Here is a 25,046-nt window from a genome sequence, read left to right as displayed (position 1 = left end):
ACCATAAGCCCTCTTTGCTTCAGTCCACCGCCCGGGTCGCTGTCCACCTGGCGTACCTTGAAGGCGAATGTGTGGTGGTGGTGGTCGTCGTGGTCCTCTTCATCCATGGCCTGTTTCACGTTGTCCTCTCCGCCTGCAGTTTGCATCTCTGTGCGTGGAACTCCTGCAAAAACTGCACCACTGTCTCTGTTGTTAACTTGTCCCCTGTGACCTGTGAGCAGCCTTGCACTCGCGGGCCTTGTGGTCCTTCTGGCCGCAGCTATAACGGTCAGCAGCTTCACATCAAAGTCTTTGCCTCTTACTTTCATCACGCTGTCGTCAACTGAGCTTCCACTGAACTTCTCAGTGCTCTCGCAGCTCCTCAGCTTCGTCTTGAACTCGGCGAAGGTGATCTTCTCATCACTTTGTGTAGTGTGGATGGAAAACGGCTTAAATGACTCTGGCAGCCCCTTCAGAATCATAGCTATCAATAAACCGTCACTCAAAATCTCTTCTGCATTCCTCAGTGATGGCAGTCTCTGCTCGTATAATATAATCTGTGATGCTTTCATTAGCAGCTTTCTGGAGAGTGCCAGCAAAGGTCTAGATAGCCTATGGATTAATACGGAGGAATAAAAGACGCCACCCACGCTGCATGTAGTTCACATGACACTGACTGAATCTCACGAGTGAGCAAGATGTGATCTCTTTATTAGCACCAGCTGTGTTAATACAACCCCTACTGATTGTGATTGACAGATGCCATTGATATGACGTCAGCATAAGAGCATTCAAGAAATCAATGGTTCACAACAGTTCAACAATACCAAAAAAATGTCAAATGATCAATGTTAAGCTAGAGAAAACATGTTAAACGGTATACTATAAAATTATAGAAAAATGTATAGTGGTGGGGGTGGGGGGATGTCTCAGTTTTTTTTCTAATCATTGTATTGTGTACTGTTTAGTAGCATTCAGTTCAGCATTCATTTCAGTTCAGTTATTTTTTCCCCTAATTTTTTTTAACAGTTTAGCGGTTTAGCTATGTTTTCTCTATCATTTATCATTTTTTGGTATCCTTAATTCTTTTTGGTATTTTCCCAATTTCCCAATTTGTTCTATTTTTTAACAGTACTTATATTTTGGCAAATACACTCTTATATTGTACTTTGAAACTCTGTATAATGTACTTTTGACCACAGTACTATTTTCGCAAATAAACTCTTATATAGTACTTTTGACCCTGTTGTTGTGTTGTGTTTGGGGGTTTAAAGAACAATGGGTTAAATATCACATGTCCCTAGTGCCCAGATGGTTTTGGTGCCCAGTTGTCCCTAGTGCCCAGATGGTTTTGATGCCCACCTGTCCTGTTACCATGTGGAATTAGTCGCTTCTTTTGGGCTCGTTTTCATAGACCTGGTTGCTTGTTACTCTCGCAAAACCTGGCAACACTAGCAGTATGGAGTACGTGCGCTCTCAAAATACGCAGACATGGGGGTATGATGTGGAGCCGCAGAAATCACACTGCACTGCTGTTTACATGACCTGCAAACTGTCGACAAAATAGCAGACTCAAAATGGGGGCTGCAAAACCACACGGCATCATCAACATAATATTCGGATCAAACGCGGTCGTATCGTTGTAACACCTAATTAAGTACCTTTCTTGTTTTTGTTTTACCAATAATGGTGAAATCCACGGAATGTACCATAACGATGATACGGGGAACGACAGCTGACGTTGGGATGCAGCCGCACTTTATAGTCTAACGACGAAGATGTGAGGATTGCAAAGAAAAACAACACTAGTGGTCCAGATGTTTGCATGTAGTAACAATCAGGTAACTATACGATCGTGCTCTTGTTTTTTCCGTTTTGTATTAGCAATGGTTTTTAGAGGATATATATTGCGGGCTGCTTGGCTACAGTGTGTGCTGATGGTTCCATGGCTGCTTGTCATCTGAAGCTCCAGCCTCCTCTCCAGCCCCTCCTTGTTTTGTTGCTGGTTACCCCCGGTGTTGTAATGTTTACATTCGGCTACAATGTAGCGACCGTGTTAGCCGCTGCTGCTCCTGTTAACTCGCATGATGATCTGATCGAGATACCCAAAAAAAAGTCTCTCACGCTACTCGTGCTGTGCTTCTTCTGCGAGCCCAACGGAGAGGCCAATGCATTATTGATTAACTCTTTACCCGGGCATAACATGGGCCTATGATACTATACCTATATATAGGCCTATGTTTTTAATAATCTCCTAAATCAGTGGTTCTCAGAGTGAGGTCCAGGGACTCTCAGGGTTCCTTGGGGGGGTTATAAACGGACCCTTGGCTTACAAGTCTGTAACTCTGACAGTGTACAAATGGAACCAAATGGACCCGTTTAAGGTGGGTGCTTGAAATCTAAAGGTTTGAGAACCACTGTTCTAAATCATAATGACAAAATTATGTTGATTGATTGATTGATGTACTTTATTTAGTAAGACAGGAGAACATCAGTACATGGAAGTACAAATTCACAATACAAGGTCTACTAAACTGGGAGACTCATTAAGCACTGGGCTTGTTTAAGATGAGATCCCCATGCACACAAATCATGATGACATAAGAGACAGACAGATATACACACTACTATACAGAACGTCATACAATCATGTTAGTGTACACAGAGAGAGACATTTGCAAACTATAGCTTATAACTACAGCTTTGCATTATAGCCTTTAAAATGACTGATGGAGATGGTATGTGTATGCCTCCTCCGTTAGAAAGTAAATGATCGTGGCAAGTGCAATATTACATAATCGCTTTGGTTTGGTTGGTAGTCTGGAGTATAGAGTAGGGCACGTTGTGGCCTCCGGTGCGAGTCCACCAGACATGTGGGGCTGCTGAGAGGCGCAGGGCATCCTGTTACAGGCATTTATTATCTGTTAATAAGCGGAGAGTCGGAGACCAAATTAGCTGAGTCTATAAACCCCCCACTCCTCTGTGCGCAGGGGGCACGGGTTGTGTGAAATTGTACATAACAATAATAAATGCTGTAAATTAGTTTCGTGCAGTGCTGGAAAAGTACTATTTTTTTAACTTAAGTAAAAGTATCAATACTGCAATATAGACATACTCTGTTGCAAGTAAATTAAAAAAATATCAGATCTAATCTCACAGTCACAACGCCTTGTGAGCTTGTAGATAGGCTATTTTCAAATAGCCTCTGATTAAAGTTTTCAAATAATTGTGGTGGAGTTACAAGTACAATATTTGCCTCTGCAGATGTAGTGGAGTAGAAGTCCAAGTATTGAAAATAGGAAATACTCCAGTAAAGTAAAAATGCCTCAAAATTGCACTTACAGTACTTGAGTAAATGTTCATTAGTTACTTTACACCACTGTTACATGGCAAGATCCAGCCTCCAAGATAAAGGCAAAATTAACTGTACTGTATTAACATACCCTATAGCTGCCACTGTAGTTTGTTTTGTGCGCCAAAATTAAGGCAAAGCCATTGTTATTTGTACATTTTTCACAAGGCAATTCGAGGGGCTTTGCACAACACTTTAAAGGGGTATTTCACTTTCAAAAAAACTTTTGGTCATTTTATCATCTACTCAGGCCTTTGTGAGCCCCCCAGACAGTTTTTTTGTTGCTCGATTCAGTATTTAGATATTTGATATTCATTTTATCAGACACGCCCCCTTCCTATACAAACCCATTGTAACTTCAAACTCCATTTTAACCATGTTAGATTCGTCGAAAACACCCGTCCTTGGTTCTGGTGACTCACCCTGCCCTCCTAATGCGTGAGGGGGCCGTGTTTTTCCGATTTTTTTTTTCATTTATTTTATTTTATTTTTTTATTGTATTTTATTTTTTTAATTTTCTAAAAAATATATTTAAAACTAGAAAATGTGCTCCTCGGAGCACAAGTCTCCGCCAGCAGACCTGTGCTATTTTTTGTGTTTGATCTATGTCAGTTTTCTCTAGTGCTACATAATGTATTTGATCAAGGTGGCCAATTGTTATAGTATTAAGACTTCGGCCTTGTTGTGGGATCAATTCAACTCTATAGTCCTCTTCTGTGTTACTGTTGTAGATGAGTATGCTTTCTTAGCTTTGGCCTTCTGCGCCTTTGCTTGACCAATGTTAGGTGTTCTCAGAGGGACACACACACGCACGGACGGGTGATTTGGACTGGAAGGTACTGTTCCAATCAAGACTGATTGATCCTGTCTTACCTCACTTCAAAAACGTAAACGGCTTTTTGAAGTGACACACCTATTTATAGGATTTTATTTCGTCATGCGTCCCTCTAGCCAATCAAAGGCATTGGTGTCAACATATTGACACGTGTCACGTGGAGCTTGACCAATGTTAGCTTGGCTAGGGGCCATGCTCACACACGGCGGGACGAAGCGAAAACATACTCTCCACCTACGGCGGAGACAATAAATTAAAAAAGTAATTGAAAAAACACGGCCCCCTCGCGTATTAGGGGGGCAGGGTGAGTCACCAGAACCAAGGATGGGTGTTTTTGGACGGTGTAGCCGCCCCTATAAGTGGGGTTGGGACACCTCATTAGCTGTATTGTGATTGGCTCATTAGTACACCCCTAGCTGTACTGTGATTGGCTGACCGTATTGACTGACTCTATTCAGCACTGTGATTGGCTAGCGAGACACATGATGACATTAATAACCTATAAATAGGATTATGCACTTCAAAAAAATCATTTTTTTTTAAGTGAGCTTCCATCACTATGATGACCACTGTGATGACCACACCACCCCCTTCACACTGGGTGTGATTTTTGATGATTCTAACATGGTTAAAATGGAGTTTGAAGTTACAATGGGTTTGTATAGGAAGGGGGCGTGTCTGATAAAATGAATATCAAATATCTAAATACTGAACCGACCAACTTAAAAATGGTCTGGGGGGTTCACAAAGGCCTGAGTAGACGATAAAATTACCAAAAGTTTTTTTGAAAGTGAAATATCCCTTTAAGCATTAGACACAGAGCATTAAGTCAGTGCAAAAATAAATACATTATACAATGACATTTGTCATTTGTTAAAATAAGAAAGATATAGCTGGCCTGTGTGTGTATGTGTATGTGCGTGTGTGTGTGTGTGTTTGTGTGCGTCTCTGTCTGTCTGACTGAGAGAACAAACATTGTTTGATGTTTTGATACATTGTATCCACTGAGTCCTCTTGAACAGAATAGTAACCAAATACCGTCTGGGCGTTCTGCTGCTTTTTGATTGGTGCGTCTTTCGCTGTCCGCTGAGGAAAGGGGCGTGGCTTTGTCATAACAATGCAGAAAGGAAAGTAGTGCGGTCTAGATCCCACAGCCCGGAGCGACGGCCCAGGCTGTGATTGGATAGTTGGTTGTCAAGGAGACAACGTTGTCCAAACGTGGGAAGTGTGTAGGACAGCCTCTGTTGTCATAAACTCAAGATCAGCTGCAGTAGTTTAACTAAACTCTTGTTTTAGATAAATATCTGAATATGACGATGGTTTACACGTTGGTCTACACACATAAAATCCTCAGTGTTTGTTAATGTATCCTTTTGTAACTGGTACACTTTCGTAGTCAGTGGTGTAAAGTAACCAAGTACATTTACTCAAGTATTGTACTTTAGGTAGCCTACTTTTTTTTTTTTTCTTCTTTTTTTTTTTTACTTTAGTGGAGTATTTCCAATTTTCAGTACTTTTACCTCATACTCTACATCTCTGAGGCAAATATTGTACTTTTACTCCACTACAATTATTTGACAGATTTTAGTTACTAGTCACTTTGCAGATTTAGATTATTATCACAAACCATACATTAACCACACATGAGCCCAATAGCCGATCTACAAGCTCACGGTGAGCTCGTAGATTCTGAACTTGTGAAATGGGACATTCTGCATAATGAGTAGGCCTACTTTTACTTTTGGATATGTAGTATATTTTGATGCCAATACTTTTGTACTTTTACTCAAGTACATTTTGTATACCGGACTTTGAATAACTGTAACAGAGTATTTCTACATTGTGGTATTGATACTTTTATTTAAGTAAAAAAAAAAAACAGTACTTCTTCCATCACTGTTGATGATGTCCAGTCAAGAGAGTCAGTCAGATATTTAACAGCGTTTACCTGACAACCAACTAACCAATCCCAAGGCCGAACCGTTTCCTAAGCCATGGGATCTCAACTCTACCTTGAAGAAACAACTAACACGCGCGCCAAGCAACAAGGAATGTTGACAAATGAAGAAAGAGCCTCGTTATTTTGGCAGCAGGCTGGCAAAGAACGCACCGCTTTAACCTCACTGGGAGACTTATTCATTTACAACATTGGCCACATGTGTGTGTGTTTTTTTGTGCGGTTTTATCCGGGACTGGACGTTTCTTTGCGGTTGCTAGCAGGCTAAAGAAGGCTAACATAACATAAAGCTCAACGTTTCAGAGTCGGGGGGTCTTTTACTTGGGGGGGGGGGGAATACCTGCTACTAACGGTTAATAACGGTCACTCCGAACGGATATAAGGGAAAGTGAACGGGACACGACGCTGCCCGAGGCTGTGAAAACACCTGCTGCCACTACACCACCCTCCTTGCCATTGAGCCAACAGCCAAGCCCAGAAAGTAAGCTTTGTTTGGGATGGGGTTGAGTTTGTAAGCTGTTGATATTTGGACTCTGCTGAATTTACTCAGTAATAATGGTATTTCCAGGCCTGTAGTATTTGTAATGGAGCCGTTACAAAGGCACCACACGGCCTGCAAGATGCAGCGTTGCCAGATTCTGTGAGAGAAATAAGCCACATGGTCTAGGAAAACAAGCCCAAAAGAAGCAATATGAGCACTTTAGTTATATTTATAATAAGCATCGGCTATTTGAAAATAGAAGATCTACAAGCTCACAGAGCGTGTAGAGTTTTTGAAAATAGCAGATCTACAAGCTCTCAATATGAGCCACTTTAAATCTAATAAGCATCGGCTATTTGAAAATAGCAGATCTACAAGTTCTGTGAGCTTGATCTGCTGTTTTCAAAAACTCTTGCAATGAAATGTGGAATATTTTTTGAAACATTCTAACAACACAAATGCTCCCTGGCACAGAACTAGCCATGGTTCACATGACGCTTAAGCGTCATGGTGCCGAGTCCCCCTGGTCTAAAGTTGTGTTCGATTTTTTTCACATTGCCATCTCTCACATAAACATAAACGTTCAGATTTCAAATATAAAGTGCTTACCACCGAGCCACGGATGTTACAAGGCGATGCGGACCGCGATGAGTACCCGTATCTCCCGTATTGTTCAATAAAAAGCATTTTAATCCCATCGCCGGCCATTTTCTCCAAATTGTCTCCGATACTTTCAACCATGCGACACCAATGGTTGGGAGGTGTATTGCACTCTGATACATTACAAAACAAAAACAAACAAAAAAAAGAAAATGGCCGGCGATGGGATTAAAATGCTTTTTATTGAACAATACGGGAGATACGGGTACTCATCGCGGTCCGCATCGCCTTGTAACATCCGTGGCTCGGTGGTAAGCACTTTATATTTGAAATCTGAACGTTTATGTTTATGTGAGAGATGGCAATGTGAAAAAATCGAACACAACTTTAGACCAGGGGGACTCGGCACCATGACTGTCATGGTATGACAGTCATGTTTCAGGGCTAGCACAGAACATGTTCTTGAAAATATTTGAGAACCACTGGTTTAAATAATAATTACAAAAATTGTAAGCAAGCCTAAATAAGCAAGTACACTTAAGAAACAAGCCAAAAATCCGCAACTAACTTAACAGAAAAACAAGCCAAAAGTAGCTTATCATAAGCAGACATGGCAACATTGCTGCTGTGGGCTCTGTGTGCTAAGAGCAGCACATCCTTTGTTGTTGCTTTGTTTCCTGAGCACATGGCTCTCCCATGTTTCTGCCCCAGGAAGATACAGCGACCCCTACTGGAGGGAAAAAACGGGCTTCAGTGGGACTGTCCATGATTGTTCAATATTTTGCGTTGCTTTTAACAAAGTCCTTATTATTCCTGGCTCAAAAAACGTTCAACAAGAGATGTTGAAATGACACATTTTGGTCAGGTTGCCTTATTTGATGGAGGTAACAAGCAGCCTCTGTAACAACCTAGTAGTAAGCTGGGGGTCATCATCAAGTTGTGGCTCTTTGTGTTGTTTTCACAGGGTTGAGACAATCAGAGGCCAAAACACAAGTGCCTCCAGCATAAGGCTTTCTTTCCCAGAGTGTGACTCGTCTCCACGACGTCACCAATGCGACCATGGGAAATAGCAGTCAATAGGCGGCCCCCAACAGCCCCCTTGACCCAGAGGAGGTTCCTTGGAGAGCCCTGCAACACCCCTGTGCACCTCAGGAGAAGGTAAAACCCCCTGTTCTGTCTTTGTATTAACCCATTAAGACCGGGAACGCATCTCTGTGTCTTTCTTTGGGGGATTTTTGGGCTATTAAAAAATAGCTGATATACAAGCTCCCGCGCTATGAGCTTGTAGATCTGCTATTTTAGAAAAATCTTGGAAATTCGTGCAAATCTATGAATATATATTCTACAAAAAAAAGTTTTTTGAAAAAACGCGGACCCCCATCTCAAAATATTTTGTTCCAGGACCCCCCAGAATCAAAGATTTTAGTTAAAAATGTTCGCTTTAAAAATTTATAAATTCAAAGATTTGCACACATTTTCATGATCTTTCAAAAATAGCAGATCTACAAGCTCATAGCGTGGCACTCGGTGCCGCGCTATGAGCTTGTAGATCTGCTATTTTTGAATAGCCCAAAGAAATCTGTAAAATGACACATAATGCGTCCCCTTCCCGGTCTTAATGGGTTAAACTCTTCTCTCCCCCCTCTTCAGAATCTAACAACAATTCTATCGCCTTGTGAAGTGTTTAAGAATAGAAATTTGAGGCGAGATGTTAAAATTAGGGTCACCGTGTTTATCGTCACACAACACGTACAATACAGCTGGTAGCAGCGTTCTAGACAGTTAGTCAGGGGATATTAGCAGAAAGATTTCCAATCTTGGAATAAATTCCTTACCAAAAAAAATCTTCACCATTGTGTTTGTAAAGGTGTCTAGTAACACATCTCACAAAGACTGAAATTCAGTTTCCCTAGGAGAATTTTTGACAGCTGCTGAAAGTTGGGGTACCCACCATTTCCCTGCATTTCCATGCAGGGCAAAAAAAATCAAATTTTAATTCTGTTTTAAGTAGCATGTGAGGGGTCAAACTAGGGTGTTTTTATGATTCTGAATCCATTGCAAGCATTTGTTTTGCACCAAAACCACTCCTTGGGCTAAAAACGGCCATAGCCATCCTTGTCCAGGTATACTTTTTGTGTAAAAAGCCCATTGAGATTGGGCTGTTTTTAGCAGCAACTTTCAGCAGCTGTCAAAAATTCTCCTAGGGAAACTGAATTTCAGTCTTTGTGAGATGTGTTACTAGACACCTTTACAAACACATTGGTGAAGATTTTTTTTGGTAAGGAATTTATTCCAAGATTGGAAATCTTTCTGCTAATATCCCCTGACTAAGTGCAGTTCTTGTACTTCAGTCTTCCTCAATGTGGTGGATAACAGTGATATAAAAAATAAGATAGAAAGGCAAAATGTAATTTTACATTTCTAATACTATTCAACTACATCCAAATCTCGTCCTGACACAGCTTTTGATAATGAACTAAACTTAAAAGGTACAGATCAGTATTTATGATTTAGCAATTCTTCGGTACTACTAATACAGTCATAGATTAGAAAACAAGCACTTCCATCTCATTGTGTGTGGTTGTTGTGGTTGTGTTGGTCTGTTTTGTTTGTGTTGGCAAATGAGCTGTGAGTGTCATGTTGTTAAACAACCGAGTCACAATATTGGTTTTATGGGTACGTTTGTTCTGGATAATAATAATAAATATATCAGGATATGTCATATATTTCATCTAAAATGATTATGTCAAATGTAGTTATAAATTGTGATTACAAATGGAAGTCATTTTTACTATAATTCAGGAAAAGCACGAACTTGCCAATGATTCAGTAATATAAAACAAAAATCATGGCATATAGCATACTGCATATCTTATGCAACTCTGTTTGGATTTTCTTTTCTTTAACTGACATCTGACAAGGTAGACTGGGGCATTGCAATTGTAAGTAAAGAGTATTATTTTACAGTTTTTGTTTACATGTGTAAAAACAAGCATGGAGTAAATACATTTAGGATATCTATCTACTCTTATTTCCCATTTGTGAGTCCTGAGTATCTTGTCAGTCATACATTGTAACTTAACCCATTAAAACCCGGAAAGCATCCGTGTCATTTTAGATTTTTGCGTTCGTCATCTGCTATTTTTTAAATATTTAGAAAAATCTGGAAAGTGTGAGCACTACTGATTTAGAAGGCATTTGTAGAATAGACCTGGGTTGAAATGTAAATGGAGGAAATCACTGTCTGGAAAACCCTAGCACTTAACCTATTAAGACCTGGAACGCATCTGTGTCACTTAACATTTCTTTGGCTATTCAAAAATAGCAGATATACAAGCTCATAGCACGGCACCGAGTGCCGCGCTATGAGCTTGTAGATCTGCTATTTTGTAGATTTTTTTCAAGGTGATTAAAATGCGACGCAAAGATGTTATTCGAGAAATTGCCTTTGAGCATATTAAATCACGCAAATGATATATAGAACGAATCAAACTATTTGTGCTAATAATGTCCTTTATTTGTCATTGATCCTGCAGCCCGCCAGTGAGACGTCAGTTGGGGAGACGAGACAGGCCTGTACTACTGCACAACTCACTGGTTCAGGATGAGAACGTCCATCACCTGCTTTTCTCACAGCATCAACAACAGGTTCCTTTAGATGAGTCCAGACACTACAGCCACGCCAGCTCACCTCCACGCATGCTTCACCCTGCTGCCCACATGCCTCAGCAGAGCTCCATCATGGTGGATCTACACGACCAGGTATCCAGTGGTGTAAAGTAACTAAGTACATTTACTTAAGTACTGTACTTAAGTACACTTTTGAGGATTTTTTTTACTTTACTGGAGTATTTCCCATTTTCAGTACTTTTACTTCTACTCCACTACATCTCAGAGGCAAATATTGTACTTTTACTCCACTACAATTATTTGAAAACTGTAGTTACTAGTTACTTTGCAGATATAAATTATTACATTATAAAACATACATTAACCACTTTATTTTATTCATAGGCTATTTGAAAATAGCCGATCTACAAGCTCACAACGCTGCGACGCGTTGTGAGCTGGTAGATCTGCTACTTTCAAACATTTTAGTACTTTTACTTTTGGTACTTTAAGTAGATTTTGATACCAATACCTTTGTACTTTTACTCAACTACATTTTGAATTCCGGACTTTTACTTGTAACGGAGTACTCCTACATTGCAGTATTGATACTTTTACTTAAGTAAAACATTTGAGTACTTTTTCCACCACTGCCGGATATCAAACATCTAGTAATATCTCACTCAACAGGATTTTACTGCTTTGACTGGTAATTGTGCATTCCTCAAAGACACGCGGAATTGATGGTATTAATTAACCGATTTAAACCTGGCATTCCTATTGTGGGGAATGCCATTCTTAGGCGAAAAGTTTAAAAAATGTGCGGAAGCAGCCGATCTACAAGCTCAGATATCTTTGCTGGTCATCGTACAATGCATTAGATGGGAGTCCCTCTTTCCTTGGTGTTTCGCCTTGATTGCGCTTAAACATTACATTACAGTCATTTAGCAGACGCTTTTATCCAAAGCGACTTACAATAAGTGTATTCAACATAGGTAGGGAACGAAAACTACTAATCACCAGAAGTCTTTAGTGCATTTTCTGCAAAAACAAGCAACCAAGAGTATACCTAGCGCTAAGGTAAAAGTGCAATATATCAGCTACCTATTTCCTTAAACAGATGAGACAAAATAGCTAAATCAAATGAGCATGAGCTAAAACAATTAAGTGTATCGACTAAACAAGATCCAATAAACAATACAACAATAGAAAACAAGCGTTCGTACAACTAGTTAACAACAAGTAGGTCAGGCAGAGAGGAAGGGTAGTGTTTCCTGAAGAGGTGGGTTTTCAGCCTGCGGCGAAAGATGGGCAGTGACTCTGCTGTCCTGACATCAGTGGGAAGTTCATTCCACCACTGTGGGGCCAGAACAGAAAAGAGTCGTGACCGTGTGGATCGGCCAGAAGGACCCTTGAGTGACGAGGCAATCAGTCGCCCCGAGGTGGCAGACCGAAGTGGTCGGGCAGGGGTGTAGGCATCGACCATAGCCCGGAGGTAAGAGGGAGCTGTTCCTTTCACTGCCCTATAGGCTAGCACCAGGGTTTTAAACTGGATGCGAGGCGCTACGGGGAGCCAGTGTAGAGAACGGAGAAGGATAGTTGTGTGGGAGAACTTGGGGCGGTTGAACACCAGACGAGCCGCAGCTTTCTGAACAAGCTCCAGAGGTCTGATGGCAGATGCCGGAGCACCAGCAAGGAGGGAGTTGCAGTAGTCCAGGCGGGAGATGACGAGAGCCTGGATGAGCACCTGGGCTGCCTTCTCCTAAACCCTAACATTTAACTTCACTAAAACTATGCCTTAACCTAACCCTAACCTCACAAACACTATGCCTAACCCTAACCTTAAAAAGGGATAGTTCACCCAGTTCATTCCTAAGCCAATAATTTGATGAACGGCAGCGGTTCCGGTAGGAGACACAAAGAGTCTCCTTTGTGTCTCCTACCGGAACCGCTGCCTACCGGTCCGCTGGTCATCAAATTATTGGCTTAGGAATGCGACAAAAAAAACAAAAATATCCATGAATTCAAGTCTCCATGGGGTAATGAGTAATCGATAAAAAAAATAGTTTTTTTTGGGTTGAACTGCAAAACACCTGGGAAAGACATCCTCCCGAATTACATAGGGCTAAAAGGGTTAATTTTTTGTTATTTTATAACCCAGGTCTATTTTTCCACAATTTGCCATGATGTTTATCGGTTATGATTACCATTCTACTCGCCTGATAGCAATTATTTGAGATAATCGCAATTATTTTGTATAATCATCAGAATAGTTTACATTCATCTGTTGAAACATTTTCATACATTTATGAAAACCATTATAATGGAAATTACAGGTAATAGTAACATAACTTTCACATTAGTTTTCGCTTCCAAATATATATATATATAATATATTTGGGCTAAGTTGAATTTGTTGTCTGAAGCGCGTGTTCTGTTGCCCAAATTAGCCATCATTTCCGTGTCCAAAATCTCCAAAATGACCCAGTGAGTATAAATGTATCATAACCGATGGGCACGATGGCAAATACTATGAAAATATGACCCGTTTTGTAAGACAATGCAAAAAGTGTCATGGAATATAGCGTGCGTCTCTGTCGGGTGGAAACCTCATATGTCCAAAACGGTTACTTTTCAAGATTCAAATTCAAAAGTATCAAAAGTAGCAGATCTACAAGCTCAAAAACCTGTAGCTTCGTGCAAGCTCAAAGCTTGTGAATCTGCTACTTGTTGATACTTTTTGTGTGACGTTTAGTGTGATGAAGTAGGCCGTTAATTTACGAATAACCACAAAAAGTTAACCCATTAAGACCTGGAACGCATCTGTGTCACTTTAGATTTCTTTGGCTAGTGCCGCGCTATGAGCTTGTAGATCTGCTATTTTTGAAAGATCTTGATTTTTTTTCAAAAAACTGTTCTAAAAGGATTTAGAAAATATTTTTAAGAATCGCCTCAGGTCTTAATGGGTTAAAATATGGAGATAAGAGGTTTCTGCCCGACGATAGCAACGATAGGCTATGTTTTGACTCGTTCTAACCCTCTCTCACGGTTCTCTCTCTTCGTAGATGCACCAGGGGTCCGTTCCGATATCATACACGGTTACCACGGTGACAACCCACGGATTCCCCCTCCACACCGGGCAGCCCCTCCCTGGGTGCAACGCTCAGCAGCTCCCAGCATGCTCGGTAATGTTCAGCGGACAGCTCTCTCTGCTCTGCTGCCTTCCTCCTCCTGTGAGTTTGAAAAGGAAGAGCCTGAATGTCAGTGGCATCCATGTAGCGCTCCATACCACCCCCCAGCTGTCACCGCTTATGACTGCTGCTGCTGCTGCTGCTGCTGCTGCACATGATTAGATGTTTCCAAGAGATTTTTTACCATGACCAGAATTCTACATATGTCATGATTGAAATATTGTGTGTGTATGTGTGTATATATATATATATACATATATATATATATATATATATATATATATATATGTTAGTCAGATTGAAAAAGGAGTGCTCGTTTTCTTCGAGTTCACCTCCTGCGCTTCCTCGCGGTGGGGGGGGCCCTATCGGTACATAACTCAGACGGCGCTGAGTCGACTGAAGGTGACTTCTCGACGCTCGGCGTGGCGACTCGCTCGCCTAAGCTTGCTCGGCGGTACCTCTCGTGGCTCAAGTCACCTTCAGGCTGCGCACCGCCGTCGGTGAAACCAAGTGCACCTCTTTTCAATTTGACTGGTTTTCCAATCGTACTGTGACACATACTGTACATACAGACATACAGGCATACACACACAATATTTGTTTCTTCTCAGTGGAGAAAATTAGACAAAGGATGCTCTTATGTTGCTTGAGTATTTCAGATGATTATAGTATTAAAGGACTGTACTGGCAATATCTATACACAACTTTGGCTATACAGTATATGGCTTTATGTTTAGGTGTTGTTTGTATGTTTGCATTTTCTCCAGTCATTTAAACATTACTGAACTTTGACACAAAAAACGGCCCAATGACATTTAGTGGGTTGGATTACCTATCTCAAGAAATGTTCAAGTGTTTGCAAGTTAATTGGGAAATTATTTAACGAATACTATGGCTTTCTCAGAAATAGAACAAATTACAGTGTGCTTTGCAAAATGTTCTTCTTCAGTAATGTCAAGTATAACCACCAGTATGGTCCTTTAAGATGATACTCAGCTGTTTTGGCGACAAGTCTGTGCTTTGGACATGATGCGCTATGTATTTATACGATGCATTGCTTTGTCTTACACATGCTTAAAACATGCTTTCATTGTAACTGTGTCGGTGTGAATAGCTAAAGAGTCGGAGAGTGACTTCTTCTGTTTGGGAGGTTTGCCGCAGCGTGTTGGTGTTTGACGACTCATAAACCTTTTTTAGACACTTACACGTTGTTTAACTTTGACTGGTGTGTTTTCATGAGTTTGTGTCTGTCCCTGTTCTCTCTCTCTCCCTCTCTCTCTCTCTAGCTCATTCAAGCATGCACCATGCAGCATATGCCAGTGTCTTACCAAGCCTTCCCACCCTTGATCTCCAGCGAGCATTTTATATTGCACCCGACCCCCACCGTGCCCCCCCACCAGCCGCCGCACCTTACTCCACTGAGCCAGTTTGTCCCTTTACAGCCTCAGCACCCACGCATGGTGAGTAGTCCACCTACAACACACTTGACAAAAATCTAGTTCAAACTCATTTAAACTATGGAATTTGTTTGAATGCGTTCCCTGCTCCGTGCTACAATTTTATTGATCGCATTCAGATCGGGAACGTATCTGTGTAATTTTTTTATTTCTTTGGCTATTCAAAAATAGCAGATATACAAGCTCTTAGCGCGGCACCGAGTGCTGCGCTATGAGCTTGTATATCTGCTTTTTTTTTTTTATTGTGGAAAATGTGTGTAAAATTTTTTACTCTGTTACAACTTCTGGGGGTCCCTGGAACAAAATATTTTGAGGTGGGGGTCCACGGCCAGATACATTTAAAAAATAAATAAATTAGGATTTAGAAGGCATTTGTAGAATCCCCAAAAGCTAAGATTTGAGTTACAAATGTTCACTTTAAAAAATATATATATTCAAAGATTTGCACACATTTTCACGATTGGGCAGATCTACAAGCTCATAGCACGGCACTCGAAGCTTGTAGATCGCCCAAAGAAAAGAAAGATTGCAGATCGCCCAAAGAAATCTAAAAATGACATGCGTCCCAGGTCTTAATGGGTTAATCGATCAGCACTAGGTCACACCAGCGTAAGTTCTCTTTTGAACATTTAATAATTCACCGTGGTTCGAACGACCAGATCAAATGTCAAATGAAAAGTGACAGTCCCAACACACACAGAGTGACCAGATATGTTCACCGGATATTACAAAGCATTGTGCGGTGATTCCAAGAGCATTCCTCATAATTCATACACTATGAAACAGCGGCAGACATACGTAACAGCACACTAAATCGTAAATAGCGTTTTCCCTCAGCAGCCCACAGCCTCAAATTACACAGATTTACAAATGGGGTGGTTCTGGGTCTCCCTCTCTCTCTATCCACTCAGCCTCTACAGAGGGTAGAGAATGAAGTGGACCTTCGAGGGGACCAGCACCCATTAGGGACTTTCTCTTACCCTCCATCTCATCACCCACCAGCGATGCCTCCTTCTCTCCCTCTACAGTACCTTCCTCAAGAGCCTCTGCATCAGGAGCTGCCCTTCGGAGTGGTGAGATGGACGTTCTAACGCTCTTGTTTGCAGTGGTGGAAAGTACTTTACTCAAGTATTGTAGTACAATTTTTTGGGTATTTGTATTTTACTTGAGTATTTCCAATTTCCAATATTTCTTACTCCACTACATCCCAGAGGCAAATCTTTTACTTTTACTTCACTACAATCATTTGAAAACTTTAGTTACTAGTTACTTGTAGACTTTGATTATCATTACAAAACATACATTAACCACTTCAGCCCTATATACATTTCGGCCATTTGAAAATAGCCGATCGACACATTGTGAGCTTGTAGATCTGCTATTTTCAACAGATGCCCATACGTTTGAAAACTTGAAATAGGACATTCTGCATAATGAGTACTTATACTTTTGGTACTTTAAGTACATTTTCGTGCCAATACTTTTGTACTTTTACTCAAGTACATTTTGAATTCCAGACTTTTACTTTACTACTTTTTCCACCACTGCTTGTTTGCCACTTCTGACATTCTTTGCATGATACTGTACTCCAGTGAAGGAAAGCTGGCTCATACATAACTCTGTACACTGTATGTAACTTTTACACTGGGGATGGGGGGGGGTTATCTCTTGATTTGTGTCTTTTCAGCACTAATAAAGTATAACTGTATAAGTACATAAGTGTGTTTCTGTTTCCACTCAGCCATACCCCCACATGCTGCCCAGGCGAGTGAGTGGACAGAGATACCGGTTGCAGCAACCTCTCCCCCCTCCCCCGCCCCCTCCATCCTACTATCCAGGCTTCCTCCCTTATTTCTTGTGAGTACCTGTGTGAACAAAACCCGTTTTATCTCCACTGTTTACACATGAACCTCTGATGTGCTTTGACCTAATTTGTCTTAGTTTTTTGGCATTTATGGCGACAAGACACAGTGGACAAAATGGTTGCGTTTGTAGTCCCTCAGAGAGTTATTGTAGAGGTTTCTAATATGACAACCTTTCTTCAAAACGGCAGATTTAAAACGTTGGCTTCTCTGTGATGTTCGGCAAAGCTCCGAGCCCCCCTATATTATTTCACAACCTGGCTAAAACCCACACATGAGTTATTATGTCGTCTGCTTGCTTTGGTGGTCTTGCTTACATTTCATTCATTTGTATGAAATACCATTAAGTAAACCTATAACCTGACCTCGTGAGTGTTGTCATCTCTGTGCATAGGTCAATGCTTCCTGTGCCTCCGACTGCAGTGGGCCCGGCCATCAGCCTGGACCTAGATGTAGACGACGTAGAGATGGAGAACTATGAGGTGAGATAGTTAAAAGAAACTAACAAGCAACAAAAGATATCCAAAGAACCCTATCTTATCAGGTTGTTCAGGCTTCCTTTTTTTTCTACTCAAGAGTATGAGTACGTGCTGTGACAAAGATCACCCTCCCTCCCCTGAACATGTTTAACTGTGCTCGTATAGACGCTCGGCACCACGGTAGATTCAAACCCCTCGACTCTGGTGGCGGCGGGCAGGTACTTTACCCCTGTGCCACCCGAGCACCCATTGTCCAGGCTTCTGAGCGCTCTGATTCGACTCCGTCTCTCTGCACAAATGATCCAATACAGTGCGTATAACATCCTAGCTTGGCTAATCAACCCGTCGTATTGTTCCTGCTCTACCACTCTGGTTCTAAACATAGAGAAGAGTTACGCAGGTAACTAAGGTTCTTTTTCATATCTTCTGCCCCGCCAGAGGGATTCTGAGCGCCACAGGGTCAGTGTTCAACACACGTGCAATGATTATCGAGGTGTTGAAAACGTCGCCCTCTGGTGGTCAGAAGGAATGAAATAGAACTAACTGGGCATCTCAAAATACAGGTATATTGCTTATTGTGAGCACAATACCTGGTTTGTGGCTTCGCTTGCACACCTAGTTCCAACACTCGTCCCTCCGACGCTCCATCCGTCACCGGAGTCATTCCGCTGCAGGACAGTTCAGACGTGAACAAGTCACCAAACGGCCCAATAGTCCTTATGTCACCTAACGGGCCAATAATCTTTATGTCTCATTTGCACTAATCCCCCCGTGCCTCTCTATGCCCTCACCACGTTCCAGCGTCTCCGTGTGTATTTACTCGGACTCATTCCCACAGGTGCAACTCATCAGTCATTATATCAGAATTCTAACTGTCAATCTAAAGGTCTGCCCACATAACCTGTTTGAGATGCCAAATGAATCAACCAGACGCAATGCTTTAAGGTTTAGAATCATGACAGAAATACATATTTCCCTTTTCCATGATTTGGTCTTTACCTATTGGATTAGATCGTAACACTATGATATACATAAAGGCAGGGGTAGACAAACTTTTAGCAATGACAATTAATGGTTTCACTGCAGAGTAACTAACATTAACTCAGTTATTCAGGTAAGTACGGTAAAGTTTTGATGACAAAATGTAAACATCATTGGCCAACTTCAACCTCTAATAAAAAAAGGTAGCAATTAACGGCAAAATTATCTATGTTTATTTACAATATAGCTCATCACAGTGCATGTGTTCTATTCATACATCACAGGCATTACTGAACCTGGCAGAGAGGCTGGGCGAAGCGAAACCCAGAGGACTCACCAAGGCAGACATAGAACAACTTCCGTCCTACAGGTTCAACTCAGAGAATCATCTATCTGAACAAACGCTGTAAGGTTTATTTACGCTTGCTTGGTCCATATCCGATCTAAATCATTCACTGCTCCGCACGGCACCGAACAATCTGTGACTTTTTGTTTTTCCCTTTCCTCCATGCAGGTGTGTTGTGTGCTTCAGCGACTTTGAGTGTCGGCAGCTACTGCGGGTATTACCTTGTAACCACGAATTCCATGCCAAGTGTGTGGACAAATGGTTAAAGGTAAGCATGAAGCTTTCAATTCATACTTGACCCCGTCACTTTCCCCCGAAAAGAGCAGATCTTCACGCTAACAACGCGTTGCAATGCAGAGCTTTTAGCTGGAAGATCAGTTCTCGGCAGCAAGCGTCACCATCCCGCGACATGGTATAAAAATTAGGCATCGGTCTCATCAGTCTCCTCAACACCCCTGAAATATAACCACTTTCAACCTTTGCGTCCCTATTCGTCTATTATAGCAGATCTATAAGCTTAAGCTCACATCGTGCAACACATTGAGCTTGCAGCTCTGCTATTTAGCATAATTATGACATTGTCATATGCTTATAAACCCCTTTATACTTTGTCACCGAAGTATGTACGGCTAAATTGGTTAACCCATTAAGACCTGGAACGCATCTGTGTCACTTTTTGATTTGAGCAAAAAAAAAGCATTATTTTACACATTGGCTATTAAAAAATAGCAGATATACAAGCTCGTAGCGCGGCACCGAGTGCCGCGCTACGAGCTTCTAGATCTACTATTTTTGAAAAATCGTGAAAATGTTTGCAAATCTTTGAATATATATTATTTTTAAAGCGAACATTTTTAACTAAAATCTTTGCTTCTGGGACCCCCTGGAACAACATATTTTGAGATGGGGGGTCCGCGGCCAAATACATATAATTTTGGGGGGTCCTTGACATGAAAAATATTGAGCACCACTGATATGGAAACATACGTTTTTTCAGAATACTGTTGGGATTTAGGAGACATGTAGAATCGGCTTCAGGTCTTAATTGGTTAAACACCCATTAACGTTTTCCTCAATTCGCCTCCTTGCAGACCAATCGCACTTGTCCCATCTGCCGAGCCGACGCGTCAGACGTGCACCGGGAGGCGGAGTGAGCAAGCGCTCCGGAGTCGTCGTCGCCGCCGCCGCCGCCACCGCCGGCGGGCTGGAAAGCTGCACACGTTCAAGTCTGTCCCTGGAAGAAGAAAAAGAAAAAAAAGGCTGCGGGACAAACCTGCCACCTAATAAAACCTAGACCGTAACCAACCTTTTCGACTCCCAACCCCCTCACCTCAAAACAATAAGCAATCCAGGATACGGTGTCTCTGGAAGCCTGTCATTACCTCTGCTGTGCTTCATAGTCCCAGTGTCGTGAAACCCACTGCCTACTGCAGCCTGTAGCCAGAGCCCTGGGACCCGCCAGCCACTCTGTCTCTGCCCCCTTGTTGCAGATTCCAAAGATTTTAAACCCGATGATGTGTTTTTGTTTGTTTTTTTGCTGCTTTCGTTTACAAGGTTTTCGTTTTTAAAAGCTAGCGGTGTCGATTGTGGTCGTTCATGAATAGTTGGGGGAGTCCTGCATTTGGAGGTTGGATAGAGGTGAGTGGGCGGGGGATATATTGGCTGGACACCTTGTGCAATTAGCAGAAAAATAATAGGAATACTTCAATATGGGTATCTGTGGTTGGAGGCAATGCCTGGCCATCATAGATGCATGTTTGTTTAGGTGTTGGGCAAAGTGACTTGTTAATAATGTATGTTTCGCAATAATGTATTATTTCAATAGTTTTACCCCCTTTTTTTAAATATTTTTTTAGATTTGCCAATGCTATTGTGAAAGTATGACTTGCTGTGGTTTAAAAGTATCGATACTCTTCAAGCCTGAAGTTCTGGGCCTGCAATGTGACGGGACACGCACCTCTTTTGGCGGGGTCCATGTTCTTCTCTACCCCCCCTCTGCTGATCCACTCTGGGACACTGATCTGTATGGAAGCAGTCATGGATGGATGGATGAAAGGATGGATGGAGAGAGGAGAGGTATTTCTTTGAGACGGGAGTGGATGGAGGACTGCATCTATCCGAGGTCATCGCTGCACAAGTGCTACATCCATCCTCCACATCAGCATTGTCTCCTCCTGGCAAGTGTGTCTGTGCTGCGTCGCGGTATGTGTGTGTGCGTGTGTGTGTGTGCGTGTGTTCCCTGTCCACAGAGCCGATGCATTGTGTTAACCACTGGATACAGGGCAGCATGCTAGGATTTGCATGGACTGTTGATTCAGACTAGCAATATTTTAATCAAGCATTGCCACCAAATTTATCAAAAAAAAATACAAGGAAAAAGACAAAGGAGCATAACTAAAAGAACTGCTTTGCTTATTCGGCAAGCGCCAAGAGGGAAGGCGGTGTGGCGATGTGTGGTTGAGGATGGGCGTCCTCCTCATCTGAAGGGTTACGCTGATGCTGGAGAGTTCTGGAGGCCTGTGCAGAAAGCAATATGTGCAATGAGTGGCGAGTTTTAAAATGAACATTTTTCTTCCCCTTTTTGGAAGACCAGGCTTTTATTTCTTTGATTGCGAGCCAAATATCCAAATATACAGATATAGCCTACTGCTCAAGATTTCAGATCTGCCTTCTTATGACCTTGACAAGCACAAACCTATTACTAATCTTAAAAAAAAAAAAAAAAAAAACTTTGTCATTTCCACTTGTTTTAAGAGTATACCGTTTTTAAAGTGTTTATTTATTCGTTTTACCTGCTAGGAAAACCGATTGAAGGAAACACACAGAGCACTACTATTATTTGTGTATGGATATATGTTACAATCTCGCAACTTGGGTCAGGTCATAGTCTTAGGCCATGGTTAATGGTGTTTTAAAAGAGAAATCGTATGTATGTGTTTTAGAATAAACGTCTTGTTTTGAAGACAGAAGAATGTTGAAAAAAATCCTTGTAGACGTCACTGGCCGCACTCCAGCTTCTAGCCGGGTGACGGTGTTCCGCAGGATTCAAACGAAAAAACGTTGGAGCTGGAGTGTTTTAGTAGTGAAGGTACACGGTCAAGACTCCCTAGACCCCATTTTACACCTCACGTTAAAACAGTGTGTATCTCGTGGTTCTCAAAACCTTTTCATGTCAAGGTCCCCCAAAATAATACGTATTTGGCCGTGGACCCCATCCGAAAAGATGTTGTGACCACCATACAAGCTTTGTGTTAAAATGTTTGAAAGAATATTTTAAAGATGTATGTAGGGTTAAAGTGGTTAACCTGCTTTTGATGCTGTATTAACTCCACTTTGAGAACCACTGGTATCTGGATAACTTATCTGGATAATGAACGATGCGATCTCATGCTTGGCTGACTTTGACTTCAGATCGTATCACATTCTGATTGCAATGTGTGTTTAAAACTTTGCATTAATCTGCATTTGTTTCTTCCCTTGCCCATATAAGATATCCAGATACAGATCACATTTTAATGCAAGGTGTAAACAGGGTTGTAGTTCCCTGTTCATGTTCACAGTTCCATTATGGAATATGTACTGGGGTGGGAGAGGAAAAGAAAAACAAATGGACACTCCTGTCTTTTACCTGCCCCAGTAAAGCGCTGATGGGCAATTGTAACCCTTAGGATTGCTTTCTTGTGTAAAGGAATCTTGCCATGTTTTTTAGCGAATGTGAGTCTTTGACGTGTACCACCTTCAAGAAGAAGAAAAAAAAATAGCCATTTAATGAGTTTAAACCCACAGCTTTGAGAATTAACCTATGTGTACATATCTATTCGCTGGCATATATTGTGAGTAAAAAAAACAAAAAAACACTCAGGGCCTCTCAGTATATAAAAATAAAAGGAGAACAGTCCATTTCAAATGGAAAGGATTGCCATGAAAGGGGGTATATTTGAATTCCGTTGGTCGTTTTCCTTAGACCATAAATAATTTAACGTAATCCTAATCTTTTTATCAGGAGTAGTAGATATTACATCAGCTAAAGACAGGCATGCAAGAAGAAAAAAAAAGAGATCAATAAAGACCTTATGAATATTCACAGAAAAGAGGCAATGTATACACTGCAACTCATTACAAAGTGTATTATTCAAACTGTTTTTGTTCTTGTACTTGAACCACCTGTTCAAATATAGCGGTTGTGATGCCATTTTAAACGTGCCATGGCGCACATTACGCCTGATGTATACTTTGTCGTACAGTGGTGTCATGGGCCAAAAATGGGCAATCTACAAGCTCACGACGCGGCGCTTCTACAATGCATTGTGAGCTTGTAGATTGCCTATTTTAGGCACGCGACACTGCCTTAGGACAGAGCATAAATTAGGCAACTATCCTACCTAAATCACTTCCAGAACTACTTCAAAAAGGTGTTTGCATGACTACAAAAAAGACGAGAAAAAAAAGTAAAGAAAATGTAAAACAAGCGTGTTTTTAAGTGGAGGTTATCTAGAAATCTGATGGGCAACCTATTTAACGGTGCACAATATGCATGCTTGTTGACCAGAAACCCAACTGATGTTTAGCTCTAGTTGGCTTTGGGTTCTGGAGGTTTGGATCTTAATGCTCAGCTAATAACTGCCATGCATTGTACTGCACACATTTGTAATAGAACTGAATGACTACAAGATTTTATTGCGCTAAACTTCATTTTGTAAAGGAAAAAAAACTGAGAAAACTGGTCTTGAATCCAGGATTTGAGAAGACATTGTGTTATTATTGCCCTTAACCACTGAAAATTATATTGCTCTGGAACTACTGTAGTTTATCGAAAGCCATAGTGAAAAGGTGCTAGATGTCCTGCTTTAGGTATGATAACTGTCACTTGTGTGAATGCAATAGTTTGTCATGAATCTCATGTATTCTTAAAGCATGTTATTACTAATACCCCTAAACATTGTCCGTCAAAATCAATATAGTTTTAAGGAATTAAAAATGAAGAAAAAAATGAAATGTTGTCATACTTATTTCAGTGTAGAACTGTACCTGCCTATTAGGCTATTGGTCTTGTATCAATATCTAAAAAAAATGTATTGCTCACATCTAAAAACCGTAATTCACTTCTGTTTAAGCACCGTTTTGGGAGTATTTCAATTGACAGTATCTGATGTTTTTGTGCGACTACATTAAAACAACCTCGCATTAAGGTCTTATATGATTACAGTTACACAAATTTAAGACGACAACCGAGAAAATAGAGTCTTGTAGTCTTTCTGTTAAAAACACTTATTAAATAATCTCACAGCTTGTGTGGTGCGAAAATGTGTTCCAATAAGCAGCTAAAACTTTATTTAGGATTTGTGATTTATTGATTGCTCCGTAGATGCCATTTATTGTTTACCAGTGAGTTTTGCTGTGGTGGGGATAGTGGTTTACTGTTTTTACTACCCCTGGCCTCTAGGGGTCAGACTACCCACCCGCCAACAGAGCCAGGGGCATGTGTTCTGTGTTAGGCAGATATTTTGCTTTGGTACTTGCACATTTAAGAGTTACCTCATTTTTGCCATGTTTGTATTTGGGGGGTGAAAAAATAAATCAACTAATATATATTATATATAGGAAATGGTTCTTATTAATGTTATAATTTTTCATTCCATTGGAATCATATTGTTTGTAGCATTTAACATATAACTAGTTAGAGTGTATTATATATACATCTGTATACTGTTTGAACTTTTTAAGATTTGTACTTTTTTTAAATGAAAGTTGCTAGTTCTGCTTTACCAAGTAGTGCAATCATTTTTTTTTTAATCGTTGTGGCTGATTTGAGAGGGTTGTTCACTAATAAATGTATGATGTATACCAATATCACAATTGCTTGTTTTGTTTTCCAAGGAATCCCTGAATTATAAACTTAAGTAATGTGGCATTTGTA

General features: G+C 41.0%; 1 protein-coding gene across 4 annotated transcripts; it reads left to right on the top strand.

Moving 5' to 3' along the window:
• Positions 1-1,448: 1,448 nt before the first annotated feature.
• rnf44 (ring finger protein 44) lies at positions 1,449-24,979 on the top strand. Of its 4 annotated transcripts, none has more exons than XM_080416081.1 (11): positions 1,449-1,820; positions 8,169-8,362; positions 10,741-10,966; positions 13,879-13,998; positions 15,291-15,464; positions 16,373-16,534; positions 17,203-17,318; positions 17,718-17,805; positions 19,068-19,189; positions 19,298-19,397; positions 20,221-24,979. In XM_080416081.1, exons 2-11 carry the CDS (start codon positions 8,256-8,258, stop codon positions 20,281-20,283), a joined length of 1,278 nt encoding a protein of 425 aa, XP_080272207.1. In that variant the 5' UTR covers positions 1,449-1,820; positions 8,169-8,255; the 3' UTR covers positions 20,284-24,979. The 4 variants fall into 4 exon arrangements, with proteins under 4 accessions (XP_080272207.1, XP_080272208.1, XP_080272205.1 ...); XM_080416082.1 differs by having other exon boundaries at positions 13,879-14,046; positions 16,490-16,534; XM_080416079.1 differs by having other exon boundaries at positions 13,879-14,046.
• Positions 24,980-25,046: the final 67 nt, after the last annotated feature.

Source organism: Gymnoscopelus braueri (genome assembly GCF_963280865.1).
Source record: "Gymnoscopelus braueri genome assembly, chromosome: 20".
Classification (NCBI taxonomy): Eukaryota; Metazoa; Chordata; class Actinopteri; order Myctophiformes; family Myctophidae; genus Gymnoscopelus; species Gymnoscopelus braueri.
The sequence above is the reverse complement of the archived record's forward strand: the minus strand, read 5'-3'. Positions and strand labels throughout refer to the sequence as shown.

Coding starts and splice junctions, on each gene's coding strand:
- rnf44 (XM_080416079.1), top strand. CDS start 8,256: ATGCGACCATGGGAAATAGCAGTCAATAGGCGGCCCCCAACAGCCCCC. Junction 17,319..17,717: donor GGCTTCCTCCCTTATTTCTT/GTGAGTACCTGT, acceptor CTCTGTGCATAG/GTCAATGCTTCCTGTGCCTC. Junction 19,398..20,220: donor GTGTGGACAAATGGTTAAAG/GTAAGCATGAAG, acceptor GCCTCCTTGCAG/ACCAATCGCACTTGTCCCAT.